The 18,205-nt window shown below is 39.4% G+C and overlaps 1 protein-coding gene across 2 annotated transcripts in view; it reads right to left on the reverse strand.

The window, feature by feature from the left end:
• enpp1 (ectonucleotide pyrophosphatase/phosphodiesterase 1) overlaps positions 1 to 17,822 on the reverse strand; it is a 45,447-nt gene extending 27,625 nt beyond the window's left edge. The window contains exons 1-4 of one of the 2 annotated variants that reach the window (XR_008301294.1): positions 17,525 to 17,822; positions 11,987 to 12,061; positions 5,165 to 5,288; positions 3,415 to 3,475 (exon numbers count right to left, since the gene is read on the reverse strand). Coding sequence is in view for 1 of the 2 variants with exons in the window: in XM_053231683.1 (XP_053087658.1) it covers positions 3,415 to 3,475; positions 5,165 to 5,288; positions 11,987 to 12,061; positions 17,525 to 17,644 (380 nt within the window). In the remaining variant the exon portion in view is untranslated. The remainder of the gene's footprint in view (positions 1 to 3,414; positions 3,476 to 5,164; positions 5,289 to 11,986; positions 12,062 to 17,524) is intronic. The other variant, XM_053231683.1, reaches the window with a different exon arrangement.
• Positions 17,823 to 18,205: the final 383 nt, after the last annotated feature.

Genomic DNA, 18,205 nt, shown 5'->3' on the forward strand with positions numbered 1-18,205 from the left:
AGAAATCACAAATGTCAGCAGTGACTCAGAAGAACTTAAATGATTGAAGAAAGTATCTAATGGGTTTAAAGGCTATCGCTCCCGAGGTCTGCTCTTTTCCCAGTCCAGTATGCCTGCTTGTGGCGTACATGTAGTGCTGTCATTACAAATGGCAGTTGTTTACTGTAGTGTGCACACGCGTGCACATTCATGCACACACACGCCTTATTGGCTTAGTGCTGTTTGCATTTTCACAGTTTTCTCAATTTGTGTGCTTTGTACAGTACCAGTCAAAAGTTTGGACACACCTTCTTCTATTCAATGGTTTTTCTTTATTTTTCCTGTTTTCAACATTGTATATTAATACTGAAGACATCAGTATTAGGTGAGACCCGTGGTATTGAGGGTGGGAAAGAGCACTGGTCATTCACTCCCCCCACCTACAATCCCTGCCGGACCCGAGACTCGAACCCACAACCTTCAGGTTCACCGTCCGACTCTCTATCCATTAGGCCACGACTGCCCCCAGTTTCAAAGTCCCTTCATTCCCCTGTTCAGCATCTATCTCCAGCTCATGTCACTAACTCTGCACTATTTCTCTAGGCCAGAGCCCAAAACTTAACAAACATGAACACAACAAAGGGCCTGCCACAGAATGCAGAGTCATGCATAACATTACATATCAGCTAAATCCAACACACATCTGAACACATCACACCTAATGGAAAATCACAACATGAAACACAACCGGCTGCAGAAAATAGGCCAATAAAATTAGTGATGTTTACACACCTGTGTTTTACAAGTGCTTTTGATACTAGAATTTCATTTGAAACAAAATACCAGTTATAGTTATCCAAAACGCTGCAGCCACACAGCCAGTCTATGTGAAATGAAATCACGCATTTTAAGCAGCTTTTCCAATCAATACAGATGCAACATAATCATGCTACAGCAGGTCAGGAACTTGTGTAATGTGCAGACTCGCCATAAGACTTGCTGTAGTTGCATAAGCAGTCAGAGACCGTGTTAAAACAAATAGTTTTAACTAAGGTTAGGGTTAGGGTTTTATAATGGTCTGTTGAATTAATCTTTGGTGCAGTCACATTTACAATAAATAATACATTTAAAGTTTTTATTCAAGTGAGGATTTTAACAGAAGAAATATATATGACAGAATGTATGAGGGTGTTTTAGGGCCACTGTTTAAAAAATATTTCAAGAATAATGTCATAATATTTCAAGAAAAAGTCATAATACCGCTCCAGAATTGTATGAAAATATATGTTTCACCTGTCAGGAATTTTAACTTTAATCTCAAGGCAAATGAATAAGGCGTTAACATGCATCACATTTCCGATTAAAACAGGAATATTCCAGGGACGGGAATCGGAATTTGGGGAAACGGAATATTGTCTTAATATGAATCGGGCTGCGGCATTTACATGCATGACTCAATACTAATCAGAATATCACCAAATTCCAATTAATATCGTAATATTGATGTGCATGTAAACGTAGCCAATGAGATGCTGAAAACCCAGAACTTAAATAGTGGTGCTAGTCAAGGTATTACGACACACAGGTGGGAATGATTATGGCAGATCATGTGACGTGCAGGGGCTGATGGGTAGTGTAGTTCTGCGCCATTTGGCACTACCGTGACACCAATAAGACAATGAGCCAAAGCACAAGGCAAAAACTACAAAGGAATGGCTTTACAGAAGAAGGTTTGTGTTTTGGAATGGCGAGTCAAAGCCCAGAAATAAATCCAACTGAAAATCTGTGGAATGACCTGAAAATTGCAGGCCACCAACATTCTCCATCTAATTTAGCAAAGCTCCCAGAAAACAATATTCACCAGCAGAATGCAGTCCAGCTGCAGCCATGGCAGTGGTTTGCGTGGGCCTATTGGAACTAGGGGCTGTCAGAAATGGGCCATCAGTCTGAGGCTGAACCCCAGGACTAATCAACAAAGAAATGTTTTCATCTCAGTGAAAGGGCCATTGACCCTGACCTGCTGAAAATGACAGGCCTTTCTCATGAAAATATTATGCCTTGGAGTGGTTCCCCATCAGAGAGGCGGTCACCACGGACATCTTCCTCACCAGTCTGTGTGCAGTGTGGTGTCATGGGGGTCACATCAACCTGCAGAAATTGAGGGTGGCCTTCCTAACTTGACAGGTACTTCCTACCTCTAAGATTCAACCACATCCCAATCTGTTTGGGCGACAGAGATGTGGTCAGGAACATAAATCGACGGGGCAACACAAGGTCTAAAACCCTCTCTGCCTTACACAGAAACTCCTCAGCTGGACTTACTGATGGTCAGCCTCACTGCAAGCAAATTACCTCTGGGTCAGCAATGTGTGTGTGTGTTTGTGTGTGTGTGCGCGTGTGCGCGTGTTGGGGGTGGGGGGTGTACACATTGTCAAGGTCCATGTTGCACAGAAAGTCAGCATTCAAACCAGAGAGCTCTACCTGTGGCCCCAAAATGGCCAACAAGACCCTGGTTCCCGCGGTTACTCTCAGTAGTGGTTTCGATGCCCTTCTTCCTGCCCACGGCTGGTGAATGAACAATTCCAGAGTGACCTCAAGTGGAAACCCAGAGTTCACGCCTATGATTATTTCATTAAAATTTGTGAACCAGGTAATTAATCTTGCAGCATCCTACAGAGGTCAAACTGTAGAATGTTTTCTACTGTGATCAGTACGTGCCTTACAGAAGCCTTTGAACCACACGGCAGCTATTCATTCATCAGACCAGTTCTTCATTTGTCTCAGTAAATGACACAAGGAGCTTCCCCATCTAAGCAACATTTGGTCCACTATGTGACAGAGTTAGTCACCACACCTCCAAACTGTGACGTGCCATTTCATGAGGAGTGTCTCATCCACAAGGATACACTCCAGGAGATCTGTATTGCTCAGTGTAGCTCAGTGGTTAAGGCGTTGGATTAGTGATCGGAAGGTTGTGAGTTTGAGCAAGGCCCTTAACCCTCAGTTGTGTAAATGAGATAAATGTAAGCTGCTGTGGATAAGAGCATCTGCCAAATAAGATAAATGTAAATAAACGTGTACTTCTCCAGATTCTACAAGGTCAACATCACCCCTCCTATTGGTGTTAGCATGGCAATCATCACTGTCATCTTTACAGTTAGCCAGGTAGGCTTCAGGGTGGGGTATAAAGTATTTATAACAAATACTGGGTCACTATCAGTTCTTGTTGAAGATCTCAGTATGGTGTATACATGCACCACCCCAGGTATTTATCAGATGTTCAAATAAGTACAGTTACATACGCAGCATGAAATTACCTTAAATGCCCATTACAAATACTATTCCTGTAAAAGTAACAGTTAGGGCTTAGCTTCAAAGTGCACAACATTTCTACAAGCATGCACATGAAATATGATTACTGACTGTATATCATACCTTTCAGGGCACTGCGGTGTCTTGATATCATCACATTCGTCTTCTAGCCACGCCTTTTCTCCTGCACAAAATGGTCAATGCTATGAGCTAAGAAACCTAATGATTAGTCAGAGGTTTTTGTAAAAAGTGCCTTAAGAGCAAAAGGTCTGACATACACTCACTGTCCACTTTAATAGGAACACCTGTACACCTGCTCATTTATGCAGTTATCCAATCATTCAATCATGTGGCAGAATACATCAAACCTTGATATGGATGAGCTACAACAGGCAGAAGACCACATCAGGTTCCACTCCTGTCAGCCAAGAACAGGAATCTGAGGCTATCATGGGCACAGACTCACTGAAACTAGAGAGTTGAAGATTAGAAAACAAAATCACCTGGTCTTTTTTTCCAGTCTCCAGCTGTCCGGTGTGGGTGAGTCTGAGCCCAATATAGCCTCAGATTCCTGTTCTTGGCTGACAGGAGAGGAATCTGATGTGGTCTTCTGGCTGTTGTAGCTCATCTACCTCAGGTTTTTGATGTGTTGTGCATGCTGAGATGCTTTTCTGCTCACCACGGATGTAAAGAGTGATTATTTGAGTTACTACATCCTTCCTGGCAGCTCGAACCAATCTGGCCATTTTCCTCCGACTCTCTCTCATCAACAAGACGTTTCCAAGCCTGTCACTTACTCAGTGTTTTCTGTTTTTCGCACCATTGTGTAAACTCTAGAGACTGTTGTGTGTGAAAATTCCAGGAGATCAGCAGTTTCTGAAAAACTCAAACCAGCCCATCTGCTACCAACAACCATGTCACGGTTAAAGTCACAGAGATCACACTTTTTCTTCATTCTGATGTTTGATGTGAACATTAACTGAACCTTATAACCTTAACCTGTATCTGCATGATTTAATGCTCTGTGCTGCTGCCACATGATTGGCTGATTAGAGAACTGCATAAATGTGCAGGTGTACAGGTGTTCCTAATAAAGTGGATGGTGAGTGTACATTAGAAAGATGCCAGTCACGTTTTACGTACATTCTCCAAAGTGTACAATGTACAAACCAGACCACATTCAATCAAAACTTGGATACTATTGAATAATAACTGCCTGATGTGGCACTTTAAAAAAATAGACAGCATAATGGCACAGAAGCATGTCCACATGTCCACATGTCTACCCTCATCTAAAAACATCCAGGTTCTGAGAATGAGAAACTTGGAAAAGCCCCCAAGCCTACATGTACCTGCCCCTTACTCAGCAACTAACACTAGTTATTAATTAGCCAGGATCAGTCTGTCCTTTGTATCTACCATGTATGACTCTTGCTCTACACTTAGTGTCAGCAACTTTTACTGATGACTTTGTGTAATGTACAGTGTAAACTGTAGCCTGTCCAAAGTCCCCTTACATCCATGTTACTTCATCTCAGTCTGTGAAACCCCACAAAAGTACAAAAATAGGATTGGCCTGTTTGTTAAGCTGCCAATTTGACAAGTTCCCTAGGAGCTCCCTTCATAAGAGACTAATTGAAACCAGAATCACACGTTGAATCCCAAACATCAAAATATTGGTCATACATTGCACTACACGCAGTATGTTGAAAAACTGTTGAAAAAAAAGGAGCCATTTGAGACTCAGCCAGAGATAGACATTAATTTATAGTAGGTAGGGAGGTAACAGTAGAAGAGCTTTGACTGGAGCACATGGTAACTGCATGCATATAAGTAAAAATAGAGCTTGGGGGTATTTGAATAACTTCTTTACCTTTACACACTCTGTAGTAATTTGTACAGCAATCGCCTTTTTGATCACAATCTGCAGCACAAGAGCAAAGGCTGCTGGGTAACCTCTCCTCACCACAACGGAAGCTGGAGCATGTCCATAGTTGACCGGGAAAGGGAAAATGCCAAATCATTGGGAAAAGTATTTTAATCATAATTTTAATCATTATAATCTATCATCATCAAACCAATGCAATAAAGATCATGTTCAAATTTACATTCAAATATCTGTGATATGTATAAATATCTCAGCATAAACACCTTTTCTTTCTGAGAGCAAGAGGAATAGGAGAATAAGTTTCCAGAAAAAGTGGGTAAATATAATCAGCAGAATCAACATGACTGTGATTTGCGTCTAGCAGTCATAAGAGTTCCTTAAAGGACGGCTAAGTGCTTCACTACTTCAACCAGAGACACAGTATTTCCTCACAGTAAACTTCATCCTCACAATCAATCTGTACGGCCTTTCTTACGCAAAGAAATATCACTCATATTTCCTGTAAACTAAATAAACTAGGGGAAATCCATCCTAAAGACTTTAATCTTTATAATTAATGTGATCTTAACTGCTGCCATTTTTTAATTTCACTCTCCTTTCATTAACATGTCGATCCTGTCCTCGTCTGGCAGAGGATGTTTTTTTTTTTGGTTTTTTTGAAGCTGAACTGCTTTGAAACAAAGCTTCATTATCTCACTGAAATGTCTCTCAGGTCTCAATTATAAGGTGTGTATTCTGGTTTATCTTTATTTAGGACAAATAAAGTTTTAATACTGTTTCCTGTATATCTTACTGTTTTTCTAGTAATAAAATTGCGTATTAAAATCATGCACTAGTTATTTGGCCAAAGATAAATAAATGGAGTGTTGACATTGTGACCTGTGAGCAAATGACTGAAAAGAATAAAAGCCGTTGCCAGCCCTGAAAACTCGAGGTTTTTTGCAGAGAGGCAGTGTGAAAGTGTGAAAGTGTTTAGTGACAGGAATGTACATAATATGGAGAATGGAAAAACAGAGACCTAGATGTCAGGCATGGGAGCATCTCCATCTTGATAGCCCAACTAAGATCACATGCATGACATCTTTCTTGCATAAAGCCAACATTTTTCTTATCCCAACAAGACGTCTTCAATGCTTTTACACCCGCGTTCCAAACATCCTCAGGGTTTGACTAAATACAAGTGTAAATATTATCAGAACATGTAAATATTATCAGGACATCTGCTGTAACTTGGCTGTTCTGCAATGTTTCCAAGGTTTTGAAGTCTGTATAGTTAATTAATTCTAATTGTCACGTGTAATGTGTTTAGGCAGGTAAGAGGAACTGGATGGAACGTTGGTGAACATGACTGTTAATGATGCACAACCATTCTCCATGGCTGAGGATCAGCGGTTCAGGGCTTTTTTTTAAGAAACCTGACTCCACTTACATTCCTGCTTATCAGAAAGTACCTGAAGCCCATGGAAGGCGTGTTGAGACATTCTCACATTGCACAAGTGTATTTTATATATACACATACATATATATGTACTTATTTTAATATTTTTAAATATACTCATATTATTTTGGAAATTATTTTCCCCATGCTCTTTTTAGCCCTACAAGTTCAAAAAACTCATTTGTCTATAAAGGTAAAATGTCTATAAAGGTATGTTCGAAATAAAACAAAACTGTAAAATATATTTGATGTGTTATTTTAGATCATTAGTAGCCATGCACTAATCAGTAGCAGTTTAAGCATTAATCAGTAACTGTTGTCGCTGTTCAGTCCTCAGTACTTCGTTAAAAGGAGGGAAATTTATGTAATTGGACTGTCATTAAATTTAATTGAATATTCTTGCATTAGTGAGAAAATTAGAGCAATAAACTAAAATAAAATGTGCTAATGATGTAAGTGTTGATTAGCAAGCTGAAAATCTGAGGCTGTAACCATGGGGGGTGAATATTAATGCAATCTTATACATATTTTATTTGTAAATCATTTTGTTTAGTACAAACAAGAGTCTATGTATCTGATTGCTCTGTAAAGCAACCTTGAGTTTGTGACAAGCGCTATACAAACATATTATTATTATTATTATTATTATTATTATTATTGTTATTATTATTATTATAATACAAAACATGACCATATTACTCATATCCTTAACTCACTCCACTGCCTTCCATTCAAGTACAGAATTGATTTTAAAGTACTTTTACTTATCTACAGTGCTTTCAATGCCATTACTCTCAAATACATTTCTGACCTGCTCACTGTTCATAAACCAAGCAAGAACTCTCAGCGTGATGGCTGCTGGTGTTTTTAGTCATTCCCAGAATTAAAACTGAAGTACGTAGGTGGGAGAGTTTTTTCCATCCTGGCCCTACTCTGTGGAATCTGGTAATCAAAAGCACACAACTGTGTGTCGATGGTGGAGTGGCTGGAGCTTTATTTTTTCCCAGGGCCTCCACATGTGTGTTAGCTTCTGGCTCTCCCTTTTAGTTATGCTGTCATAGCTAGTTTTGCCAGAGTCCCTGCCCTGTTACTCAGCACACAATATACATTGCCCTTAACCATTACAGGACAAAAACTTATCTAACAATCTCTCCCTCCCTCCCTCTCTCTCTCTCTCTCTCTCTCTCTCTCTCTCTCTCTCTCTTTCTGTCGAGCTACACATGCTACTCCTGAGATGCCAGTGATCCTGACCTCTTCTGCTCTCCGGACCTGCCTGATCCACCCTGATGCCCTACTTCTGGTTGGAGTTCTCATCGGTTGGAGGCCGCTTGCTGCTACTGGGGCCCCACATGGACGACCTGAAGATCATTGGGATTGCTGGAGATGGTGCCACTTGGCACTCAGGTCTCAGTGGACAGTGGATAGTTTCAACAAAACAGACTTCATGTGAAAACTGTTTTTAGCTTCATAGGCGAGCATCAGTGTTTTAAATCACAGGAAGCCAGTGGAGGGAGTGCAGCAATTTGCTCATTATAACAGCAAACACAGGGAATAAATCTGGAATGAGATGTTCAACAAGCACATATGGGTGTGATGGTCAGGGGTGCACATACTTTTTGGCCTTATAGTGTACATTACCTTACATTTAACCAATTTTATGTTTTACTCTTTTGCTTGTAATATTTTGTATTTTATTTCTGTAGAGCAGTTTGGGTGACATTTTATGTATGGAAAGTGCTATATAAAAAAGTTATTATTATTATTATTATTATTATTATTATTATTAATAGAGTTATATATAGAGCACCTCAGCACACTGCCTGTGATGGTGCAGATATTACCAATAAACGTATTAGCAACCATCAGAGGACTAAAGCTTTATACATAACCTCCTGAATCCACTTCAGGTCCTCCAGAATCAGTCATGAGGTCTTGAACCTGGCTATTATTATTAGGCAAAGAAACAGGAAAACTCCACTTGTGCTGAAGGAAAGCGTGCTGCCGGTCTAGACTGAAAGGAAGTAGAACTGTTTTATGACAATATTTATTGCTAAAGTAGTTAAATTAAAAATGGTAACCATCATTTTGCATCATAAGGATGTCGTTGGACTTCAGTGATGCACATGATTGGACTATTTTACAGTAACGAATACAGCACACGTTTTTATTATCGGCAGACTCCTGAATTATAACAAAACTATATTACAGCATTACAACATTAAAACTTTCTAACATAATAACTGTTGAAAAATTAAAAAAAAAAAAAAAAAAAAAAGAATTACAAAGCCAAAGTAAAAACCTAATTAAAAAGCGTGATCCTCTGCTACAGTCTACATTAGGCTTCTGCGATACAGATTTTCCCTCCGACTGCGATTTACCGATTTCAAATACAAATATCACAATAAACGATTTAATCATCAAGAACTGATTAAAACTGTCTAAAAAAGACACGAAAATGAGCATTTCCACTATTTCAGGTTTAAGGAAAGCACATAATAATAATAATAATAATAATAATAATAATAATAATCAGATGCCAGCAGTGTCAATCATGAAAACTCAGCTGGATGGTGGAAGTTTAGGTGAATTTTGTTTTCTATATAATCTGTGTACAGTTGTGTAATTCCTAAGGTTGTTCTGCTGCTGCTCAGAGTGTGTGAAGGTGTCTGAGTGCTGACCGGCGCGGGAGAGCCAAAGAAAAAAAAAACACCAGAGAATTTAGGCACATTCAGTGTAAGGCATATTCAATCTTTTTTCAGTCGAAGCCTTTGTCCTTTTTTTCCTTTTGACTGAAAGCCGAAAGTGCAGTTTTTTTTTTCACTTCATTCGATACTTCTGTATTGTTAGCTAAGATGAACACAGATATGATGGATGATAGGTTTAACTTCAGATTAAGGAACTCAAAACCATTTACCGTGACAAAAAGCATGTCGAGAGCATGTGAGGTGGGGAAAAGGGGGCGGGGCTTTCTGCGTAAATCATTCCAGATTAATGTGTCGATTGGCTCGTGTCGATCTCCTCGGATAAACAGACTGCTTTTCTGGTGTATTTTAGAGCAATAACTCATAGACAATATTCTGATTCCCCAAATTCTGATTCCTGTTCCTGGAATATGCCTGTGTAAATGTGTTTAAATGTGTAAATGTGTCGGAAATGTGTTGCATGTAAACACCTTTTTCAGAAAATCCACTGAAAGGAGATATATGCGCAGCTCAGTCCGCAAGGAATTGTGGGTGATAACAGATGCGTAGCTTAACAGGCGCTTACCCGACCCTTTCCATGTCGAGGTGGTGTTTTGATGGAGAGAAGAGTCCTAATTGAATTAGTGTGAAAAGTAGTAATAAAACTAATCTCCCGGGAAATAACAGCGGGAAAGGAAAAGTGCACGTGTCAATCGGCAAACTTACAACAACCAAACCATGTACACAGGAACATTCCGATGCCTGTACGCATATAAACATCGTATTTGGAATACAGATCTTAAACGGGATTTGATGTGCATGTAGACGTAGCTAAAGAGCCGCCCAGAAAATCAACGCAAGCCCCTGCGTAAGTCGAGTCTGAATACGAAGAACCTTCCCTGCTTAGATACTGCTGTAACTTTTGAACGTAAATCACTGACTCGAGCTGTCAGCTCTGAACAGAAACCAGATGTGCAACTCACTGGGCTGAACACACACTTCTTCATAGTCGACACAGCAGGTGCCTTCTCGCACACACGCTGCGTCACAGTGACACGTGCAGAAATATTGAGTGCAAAAGCTATTTTATATAATTGTACAAAAGTAACATAAGTGTCTGTAATATCTATTCATTTGTAGATATTTCTAAATCTGAGCAACTGTACAATATAAAAAAAATAAATCTTTCCACTTTTATTATGGACATAAAGGAAATTATCGAACTACTTTCCTGCCCAAATAGTTACACAAAATATTAAAAAAATGAAAGTTACAATAGCTTAAATACTGAAACTTATTAAAAGGTGCATTCTGCCCTGCACCTCTATTACTGAAAGTCCTGTTCGTTTTATAAAAACCAAAAAAAAAAAAAAAATATCACATTCCGTCTTTTTGCATACAGCTGAACTGAATGCAGGGTTTTTCCTCTCAAATGTGCATCAGGCACCAGCACACACAAAGCAAGACAAATTCCAGTGTGACCACTAATTAGTAGTGCCTCCATTTTTACAATTCTTTTTATTTTTTTTTTTAGCAAATAAAGAGAGCACAGTCCTGACAAGCGTGAGCTTTGCAAATTTATAGTACAGTTTCTGCTAAAAAAAACAACTTAAAAGCTGCAGTTAAACTGATGTAGGTATAAAGAGCTCTACTTCCAGTCTGGTCATAACAGTAGATTCAGCTGTAAGACGGCTTTGTTAAAGAAAAAGTCGGCTTTGTTAAAGGACCACATGTTTTATGGATATAATTGTGAACATAGTTACAGTGAGCTGTAAGCACAGCAGATGAATGCCTTTTCAGCTTTTTCACACTGGCATTATTTAGCTGAACATCTCAAAATAGCAAATTAAAGGTGTGATAAAAGAGCTTCGAGAAAAATCTGGCTACGTTACATGCAGGTGATGTGAAAATCAAGCATTCGAGTAAGTTTACTCTAAATACAGATAACTTTTTAACTTTTGTGTAAAATGTGACGTATCTTTTGGGCGAAAGTTGCAGCCCGCTCTAAACAGCCCATAAGGAATAGACTAGTTAAAATACAAGCACACTATTATCAGTCCAGTTCATAGCCCTGTGCACTATGCTCAAGTTCGTTCGAGCTGTGTGTGTGTGTGTGTGTGTGTGTGTGTGTGTGTATGTGGGATTATTGACAGCACACTCCCACTACACAGTGTTTAAATCAGATGCAACTCAGATTTTACTGTGTTTTTTATTTCCCTTTCTTTTCATCTGAGTGGCTGTGTGATTGCTGAAAGCATGGGAAGCGTGATGACCTGCGCAAAATCTACACAAACACCACACGGCACTGAGAGTGTAGCTTTTACTGACCTATCTGACAGTTTAACTGGGATTTGCTGTCCGATGCTGTAAATGCTGTAATATACAGGATATGCTGTAAATATACTACACTTAATGTATATTTAGACCTTTGCTATTGGCTAGAACTTTAGAGTCTGGTTCTGAAGTAAGATCGTCCTCCTTCTGACAGATCTGGCAACCCAGCTCCATCACTGGAGACCCACAGAATCACCGACAGCGACTGACTAACCAACTCTAACTCTGACTATCTGTGATCAGATCACCTGCATAATAGCCTGAAAAATACGTGATTGCAAACTATTGTTGTTTTTTCAATATATTGAAAGATTTAATTTTCATATTAAGTGTAAAGTAGTAAATAAAAATTGCACCTTTTACATCATAGTGTGGCTTCAAGATGAATACGACTGCTAGGATTACAGCCAGTAGTGTGACCAGAATAACCTGTAGAGACAAATATACAAACAATTAACAACAAACAACAACAATTAGGGCTGCACGACACATCCGAATTATCAAAATATCACAAATGTACTGTAAATATCGGGACATGCATGTCGCAAGGGTCTGCGATAACACTATATATATATGTGTGTGTGTGTGTGTGTGTGTGTGTGTGTGTGTGTGTGTGTGTATACAGTCATGTGAAAAAATTATGACACCCCATTAAATATTCAGTTCTTTATTAAGAAATGTCAACATGTCAATTTCTGATCTTGTTGTAATTTGTACCTGTAGATGAAAGTGATGTAATTGCATGTAAACAACAAAAAATCATTTTTCACTTGTTTTCACTTATTAAACAAAAGAAATCAACAAAAATGAGTATTTTAACTGAGGACCCTACGCCCTAATAGCTAGTGTTTTTGGCTGAAATAACCTCACTGAGGCGTTTCTTCTAGCCAGCTACCAGTTTCTGACATCGACTGGGAGAACGTTTCCCCACTCCTCAGTGCAGAGTTCTTTCAGCTGTGTGATGGTTGAGGGGTTTCCTGCACAGTCTGTTTCATATCACTCCACAGGATCTCAACAGGATTTAGATTTGGGCTTTGACTTGGCCCTTCCAGAACTCTCCATTTTTTACTTCTCAGTCAGTCCTTGGTGGATTTACTCGTATGTTTTGGATCACTGTGATGTTGTAAGGTCCAGTTCTGCTTCAGCTTCAGTTTTTTGACAGATGGTCTCACATGTTCCTCAAGCACCTTCTGATACAATGTAGAATCCATAGTGGATTCTCTGATAGTGATCTGGCCAGATCCTGCTGCAGCAAAGCTTCCCCAAACCATAACACTTCCACCTCCATGTTTCACAGCTGGTATGAGGTTCTTTTGCTGAAATGCTGTATTTGGTTTATGCCAAACACGCCCTCTGTTATAGCGTCTGAATAATTCAGTTTTAGACTCATCTGTCCAAAGCACATTATTCCAGAGGTCTTGGCCTTTGTCTATGTTCTTTAGCAAACTTCAGTCTTGCCCTCATGTTTTGCTTAGACAGCAAAGGTTTCCTCCTTGCACACCTCCCATGATAATTAAAGTTGTGCAGTCTCTTTCTGACTGTAGATTCATGCACTTTGACATCAGCAGTAGCAGGAGCTTGCTGTAGGTCCCGTGATGATATTTTAGGGTTCTTGGAGATTTCTTTAAGCATCTTGTGTTCTGCTCTTGGGGTGAATTTGATTGGACGGCTGACCTGGCCATGATGGCAGGTGTTTTAAATGTTCTCCACTTGTAAATGATTTTCCGGACAGAGGAACGGCTGATTACAAATTCTTTTGAGATCTTTTTCTATCCCTTACCAGACTCTAAAGCATCAACAATCTTCTTTCTGAAGGCCTCAGAGAGCTCTTTGGAACTCACCATGGTGATACCTCTCACTTCAGCAATTAAGAGCAAACTAAGTGTCTGAGGTGTAAATAAGGCAAAGCTCCTTCAAAATGCTCTGTAACGATGTTCTAATCATTTGCACCTGATGTGATACACCTGTAGGTAATTTTAGCCATTTTAAGTACAAATAAATGTGGGCGTGTCCTTACTTCTTCCTCACAAGAAATTGGATTTTTTTTTTATTACTTTTTACAGATCATTTTAAAAAGACTTTTCTTTGGTTTTATTTGTTTAGTCATATTACTTGAATCTCCAAATATTGTTAAAATGAAGATCAAATGTCCATATGTTTAACTATGTTAAAAAAAAACACACGCTTTCATGGGGTGTCCTAATTTTTTCAAATGACTAATATATATATATATATATATATATATATATATATATATATATACATATATATATATATATATATATATATATAATTTAAATTGATTGTACACACTTACTGGATTATTGCATTGCATATCGCATTATTTAACAAGTTATCACATATCGCATTTTTCTTCAACATCGTGCAGCCCTAACAACAAAATGAAAGCGATTATAATAAGAATAATAATAAGTAATTTTTTGTGCTGCTCTGTGTACTGCGTTTTAGTTTTTGAGAAAGTTTTCCATATATTTTGTATAATACTTAAACCTTTTTTTTGTTCTACATTTTTTGTTTTCTCTAAAACACTGGTTTCAAAATTACATGCCCCTGCACTGGAGAGAAGGAGAGCACTAAATCACTTCCTCTAATGTCTAACAAGCTTAGAGACACTTAAAGAGATTTCGGTCCACTTGCGTCCAACTCATCTGTACTTCAGGCTTCTCCTAAACATTCATCAAAAATTTAACAAAGATTGAATGAATATAAATGAGTGCAGCTGCAGCAGTAAGTTTAGCCAGTCGGGCGACGGCTTCACGAAGGGGAACCATGTTTTGGACTTTGCCACCAGCAGCAAGCTGAGAGATGTGCGAGACTGTAGGAGGACACTGGCTCGATGTTTGTTTGGTTCAAACCAAGCAATTACAAAATGAAGGGGAGGAATGTGGAGAGATTTGGTGGATTGATTCCTACTGTCAGGCAATAACTGTAGTAACTACTGATTAATACTGTCCAGAGTCAGGAAGTGGTTTAAGAAATCATCACAGAGCCCACACACTCGGGCTATGAACTCTTTGAACTCCTCCCATCCAGCAGGCACTACAGAGCACTTCACACCAAAACAATTGGCACAAGACCAGGTTTTTCCCCACAGATCATCTCTCTCATGAACAGTTAATTCAGATAATAAGTTCTTTTACAATGGTTGAGAAATTGTGCAATATACTACTTTTACTTTATATATATATATATATATATATATATATATATACATTATATATTATATTATATATCATACATGTACTGGAAGCACTGGAAACAAATTACTCGCGTACGTGTGTGTGTGTGTGTGTGTGTGTGTGTGTGTGATTCTGATTTCTTTCGGTGTCGCCACTTTTGCCAGCTTTCACATTTGGAAAAAAGTATAACAAAAATAAAAGAATTTTACACTGAAATATTGCCCGCACATTTAGAGGTCTGATATGAATAACACAGGGCCTGAAGAATCTCCTGGGTGCCACTGAAATTCGACTCAGTCTGAACCAGCGACCTTTAGGTCAACTCTAATGGTCATCATGACCTCAGCTGAAGTGAGTTTTGGGTGTTAAATCTCATGGTATTTACACATGCTGACATGAACATGCTGACATTCCACAGAAACGAACTCCTCGCCTTTCAGTCAGCGCTTATCAACATAACTTTAATCATTAACATAACTTTAACGCAAATTTAGAATTACACTTGAGCTGCTGCAAATGTGCCAAAACGTTATTTGTTAAACTCAGGAACATTCAGCTTATCTTGTTCCAGACAGAAAGAAGTGGTGAGAATGTCCAAAAGCTGAGAATAATCATGGGAAATGAGAAGCAATCAATGTGAGTTTCTTTAGGCTGTAATTCATGTACAGTCCCAGCTGAAAGGATTGGAACACAAGGTCAGTTCTTTTGTTTTTGCTATACGCTGAAGGCATTTAGGTTTGAGATCAAAAGATGAATATGAGACGATCAGAATTTCAGCTTTCATTTCCTCATATTTACATCTAGACACGTTAAACAACTTAGAACATGGCACCTTTAGTGGCAGATCACCCAATTTTTAGGTGAGCAAAAGTATTGGACAGAAAGTCTTAAATGAAAGTAAATAACACTTAATGTTTGAGGCATATTCCTCCTTACAATAACTGCATCGAGCCGGTGACCCCCCGACATCACCAACCTGCTGCACTCTGTTTTTGTGATTTTGCTTTTCCAGGTGCAGCTTCTTTCAGTTGTTGTTTGTTTTGGGGGGTTTCTCCCTTCAGTCTCCTCTTCTTCGTCTTCAGTGTAAAGCAAAAACAAAAGAACTGACCTTGCCATTCCAATACATGAGACTGTACATGAGCAAGCTTTCCTGTCAGCTTGAACCAGTCGGGGAATTCTCAGTCTGTTTCCAGCTTCTCTGTGTAACATAATCGAATTAATGCGTCAATTCTATGTTTAATAAACTAATATATCCCAGTTAGAAGTGTATATACATCATTCTTCAGAGACATTCTACTGTTCGGACAATAGTTTTCTTTTCTGTGTGTGTGTGTGTGTGTGTGTGTGTGTCACAACGTGGAGGTTTTGTGGAAGACACAAATAGACTATATTGCGCAGCATGGCATGCCGTCTGTGTTATTTTAGGTTACTCAGCTCAGTTACACACTAGGCTTTTCTCTGAGAACAACTGCACCTAGAAAAGTGGTTTCTGTAGCATGAAGCAGAACGATTGCGTTTATATTCTACGGTTATTGTACTAACGTATCTGCTTCACAGTCTCATTCACACAAGCTTGGTCCATACCACATTCTTTCACACTGGACAACAAGCTGTTGTCAAGAACACTTTCTCCCTGGTTTTGTCAGTTAAAGGCAAACAACAGGTCTGAAACCTGTAGAATAAAAAAGGTCTACCGAAACAGACACATGACTGATATAACAGCACATTTCGTTCAACTGGAATATTTTTAGGGGAAACCAGGTCTCAGGGCTTCTCATGTTCTCAGTGTAACAGACTGTTAGACGTAACGACGACAGTAAAATGCATCACTGCAGTGCTTTAAAAAACTCAGACCCTCAGGCTCGGCTTAAATCCACTCATTGTGTTCTCAGTGGAAAAGACTGCTCTGTGGGTTCTGCACATACGAGTTAAAAACACACACACATTACTGTAGCACTTTACATGTACGCCAGTTGGAACACTCCGGGGAACCCGCTTTCCAGGGGTGTGTATAATATGCTTTTCACCATGTTCTTTTTATAAAAACATTTAAAATTAGGCATCCCTAATTAACGTGTAAATATAATTATGTCATTTTGGTGGAAAGCTCCACCCACTAACCCACACAATTAAGTGGCAGCAGCTCAGATTTCTTGTTATTTGGGGAAAACATTGGACCTGGCAACGCTGCCACGCCATCATCAGATGAATCCACACGGGGTAGAAAGACGGATCACAGCCCCCAAGACCCCTAATGTTCTTCCACTCACACCCTGCAAAAACATATTCCTACCACAGAGGTCTCCAAAGCCGCAAGGGTACATGCTTTCGTTTGAACTGTGAAGATATTTTAAATCTACTATAAATACAGAGTCTAAGGAGATCCAGAGATAAACAATGAAAACACACACACGCACTCACTCACACACACACACACACACACACACACTCTCACTGGTCTGAATATCTTTCTTTCAGCAGTAGAAGCAAACATCTGGTAAGCACATGTTCTTTTTTTAAACCAGGTTCTAGTTTTGATGTTTTTTTTTTTTATCTAACTGTTAACTCGGCTTTAAAAATTCTCCAAAAACAGATCTGTAAACTAACAGGAGTGTAGAAGTATTTTTATATCTGAAACATGAAATATTGGATTATTTGGATGTGAACAGACTTGGTTTTAATGTGAACTTACCCCAGTGATGGTGATTTTGCTTCTGGTAGCTGAACACCTGGACTGCTGCAGTGGTCGTGCTGTTCCCAGCAGTGTGGCTCCCTGCCTGTCTGTCCTGTCCTCTCTCTCCTTCATCTCCATTCTCACTCAACACCAAACCTCCAGACTGAGAGACAAACCGCTTCCCTCCTCAGGCTCAACACTCAGCAGCTGGGCGAAGTCTGTTACTGCTGTTCCTGTTCGGAGCCCTGCATGTGGAGCTGAGCTGAGCCTGTGCTGGAGCAGTAGATGGAGCTGTGTGTGTGTGCGTGTGTGCGTGTGTGTGTGTGTGCGTGTGCGTGCGACGTCATGTCTGGACCCGGTACATGTGGAGAAACAATGACGCCGGAGCTCAACTCGGAACTCGGAACTTCCCACATTCCACATTTCTCACAAATCATCCGTCTGAAGTCGGAAATAAAATGAACTCTCACTGGAAGCTGGTTATAAAAACTGCAGTTAGAGTTGTTTAGTTTTTCCTTAATTTATTAATAAAGTGGATGTGATTCACTGGGAATGACATGAAGAAAATCCTGCACCCGGTATTTGGTGATTTCAAGTAGAAACAGAAACTGCTTAAGAAGAATTAAATCATGCTGTTATTTCTAGTTAATACTTTTCCACTGTGAGGGCCGCCATGTTGAAGTGACGTCACGGGAGCCC

This window comes from Pangasianodon hypophthalmus, chromosome 30 (assembly GCF_027358585.1).
Source record: "Pangasianodon hypophthalmus isolate fPanHyp1 chromosome 30, fPanHyp1.pri, whole genome shotgun sequence".
Lineage (NCBI taxonomy): Eukaryota > Metazoa > Chordata > Actinopteri > Siluriformes > Pangasiidae > Pangasianodon > Pangasianodon hypophthalmus.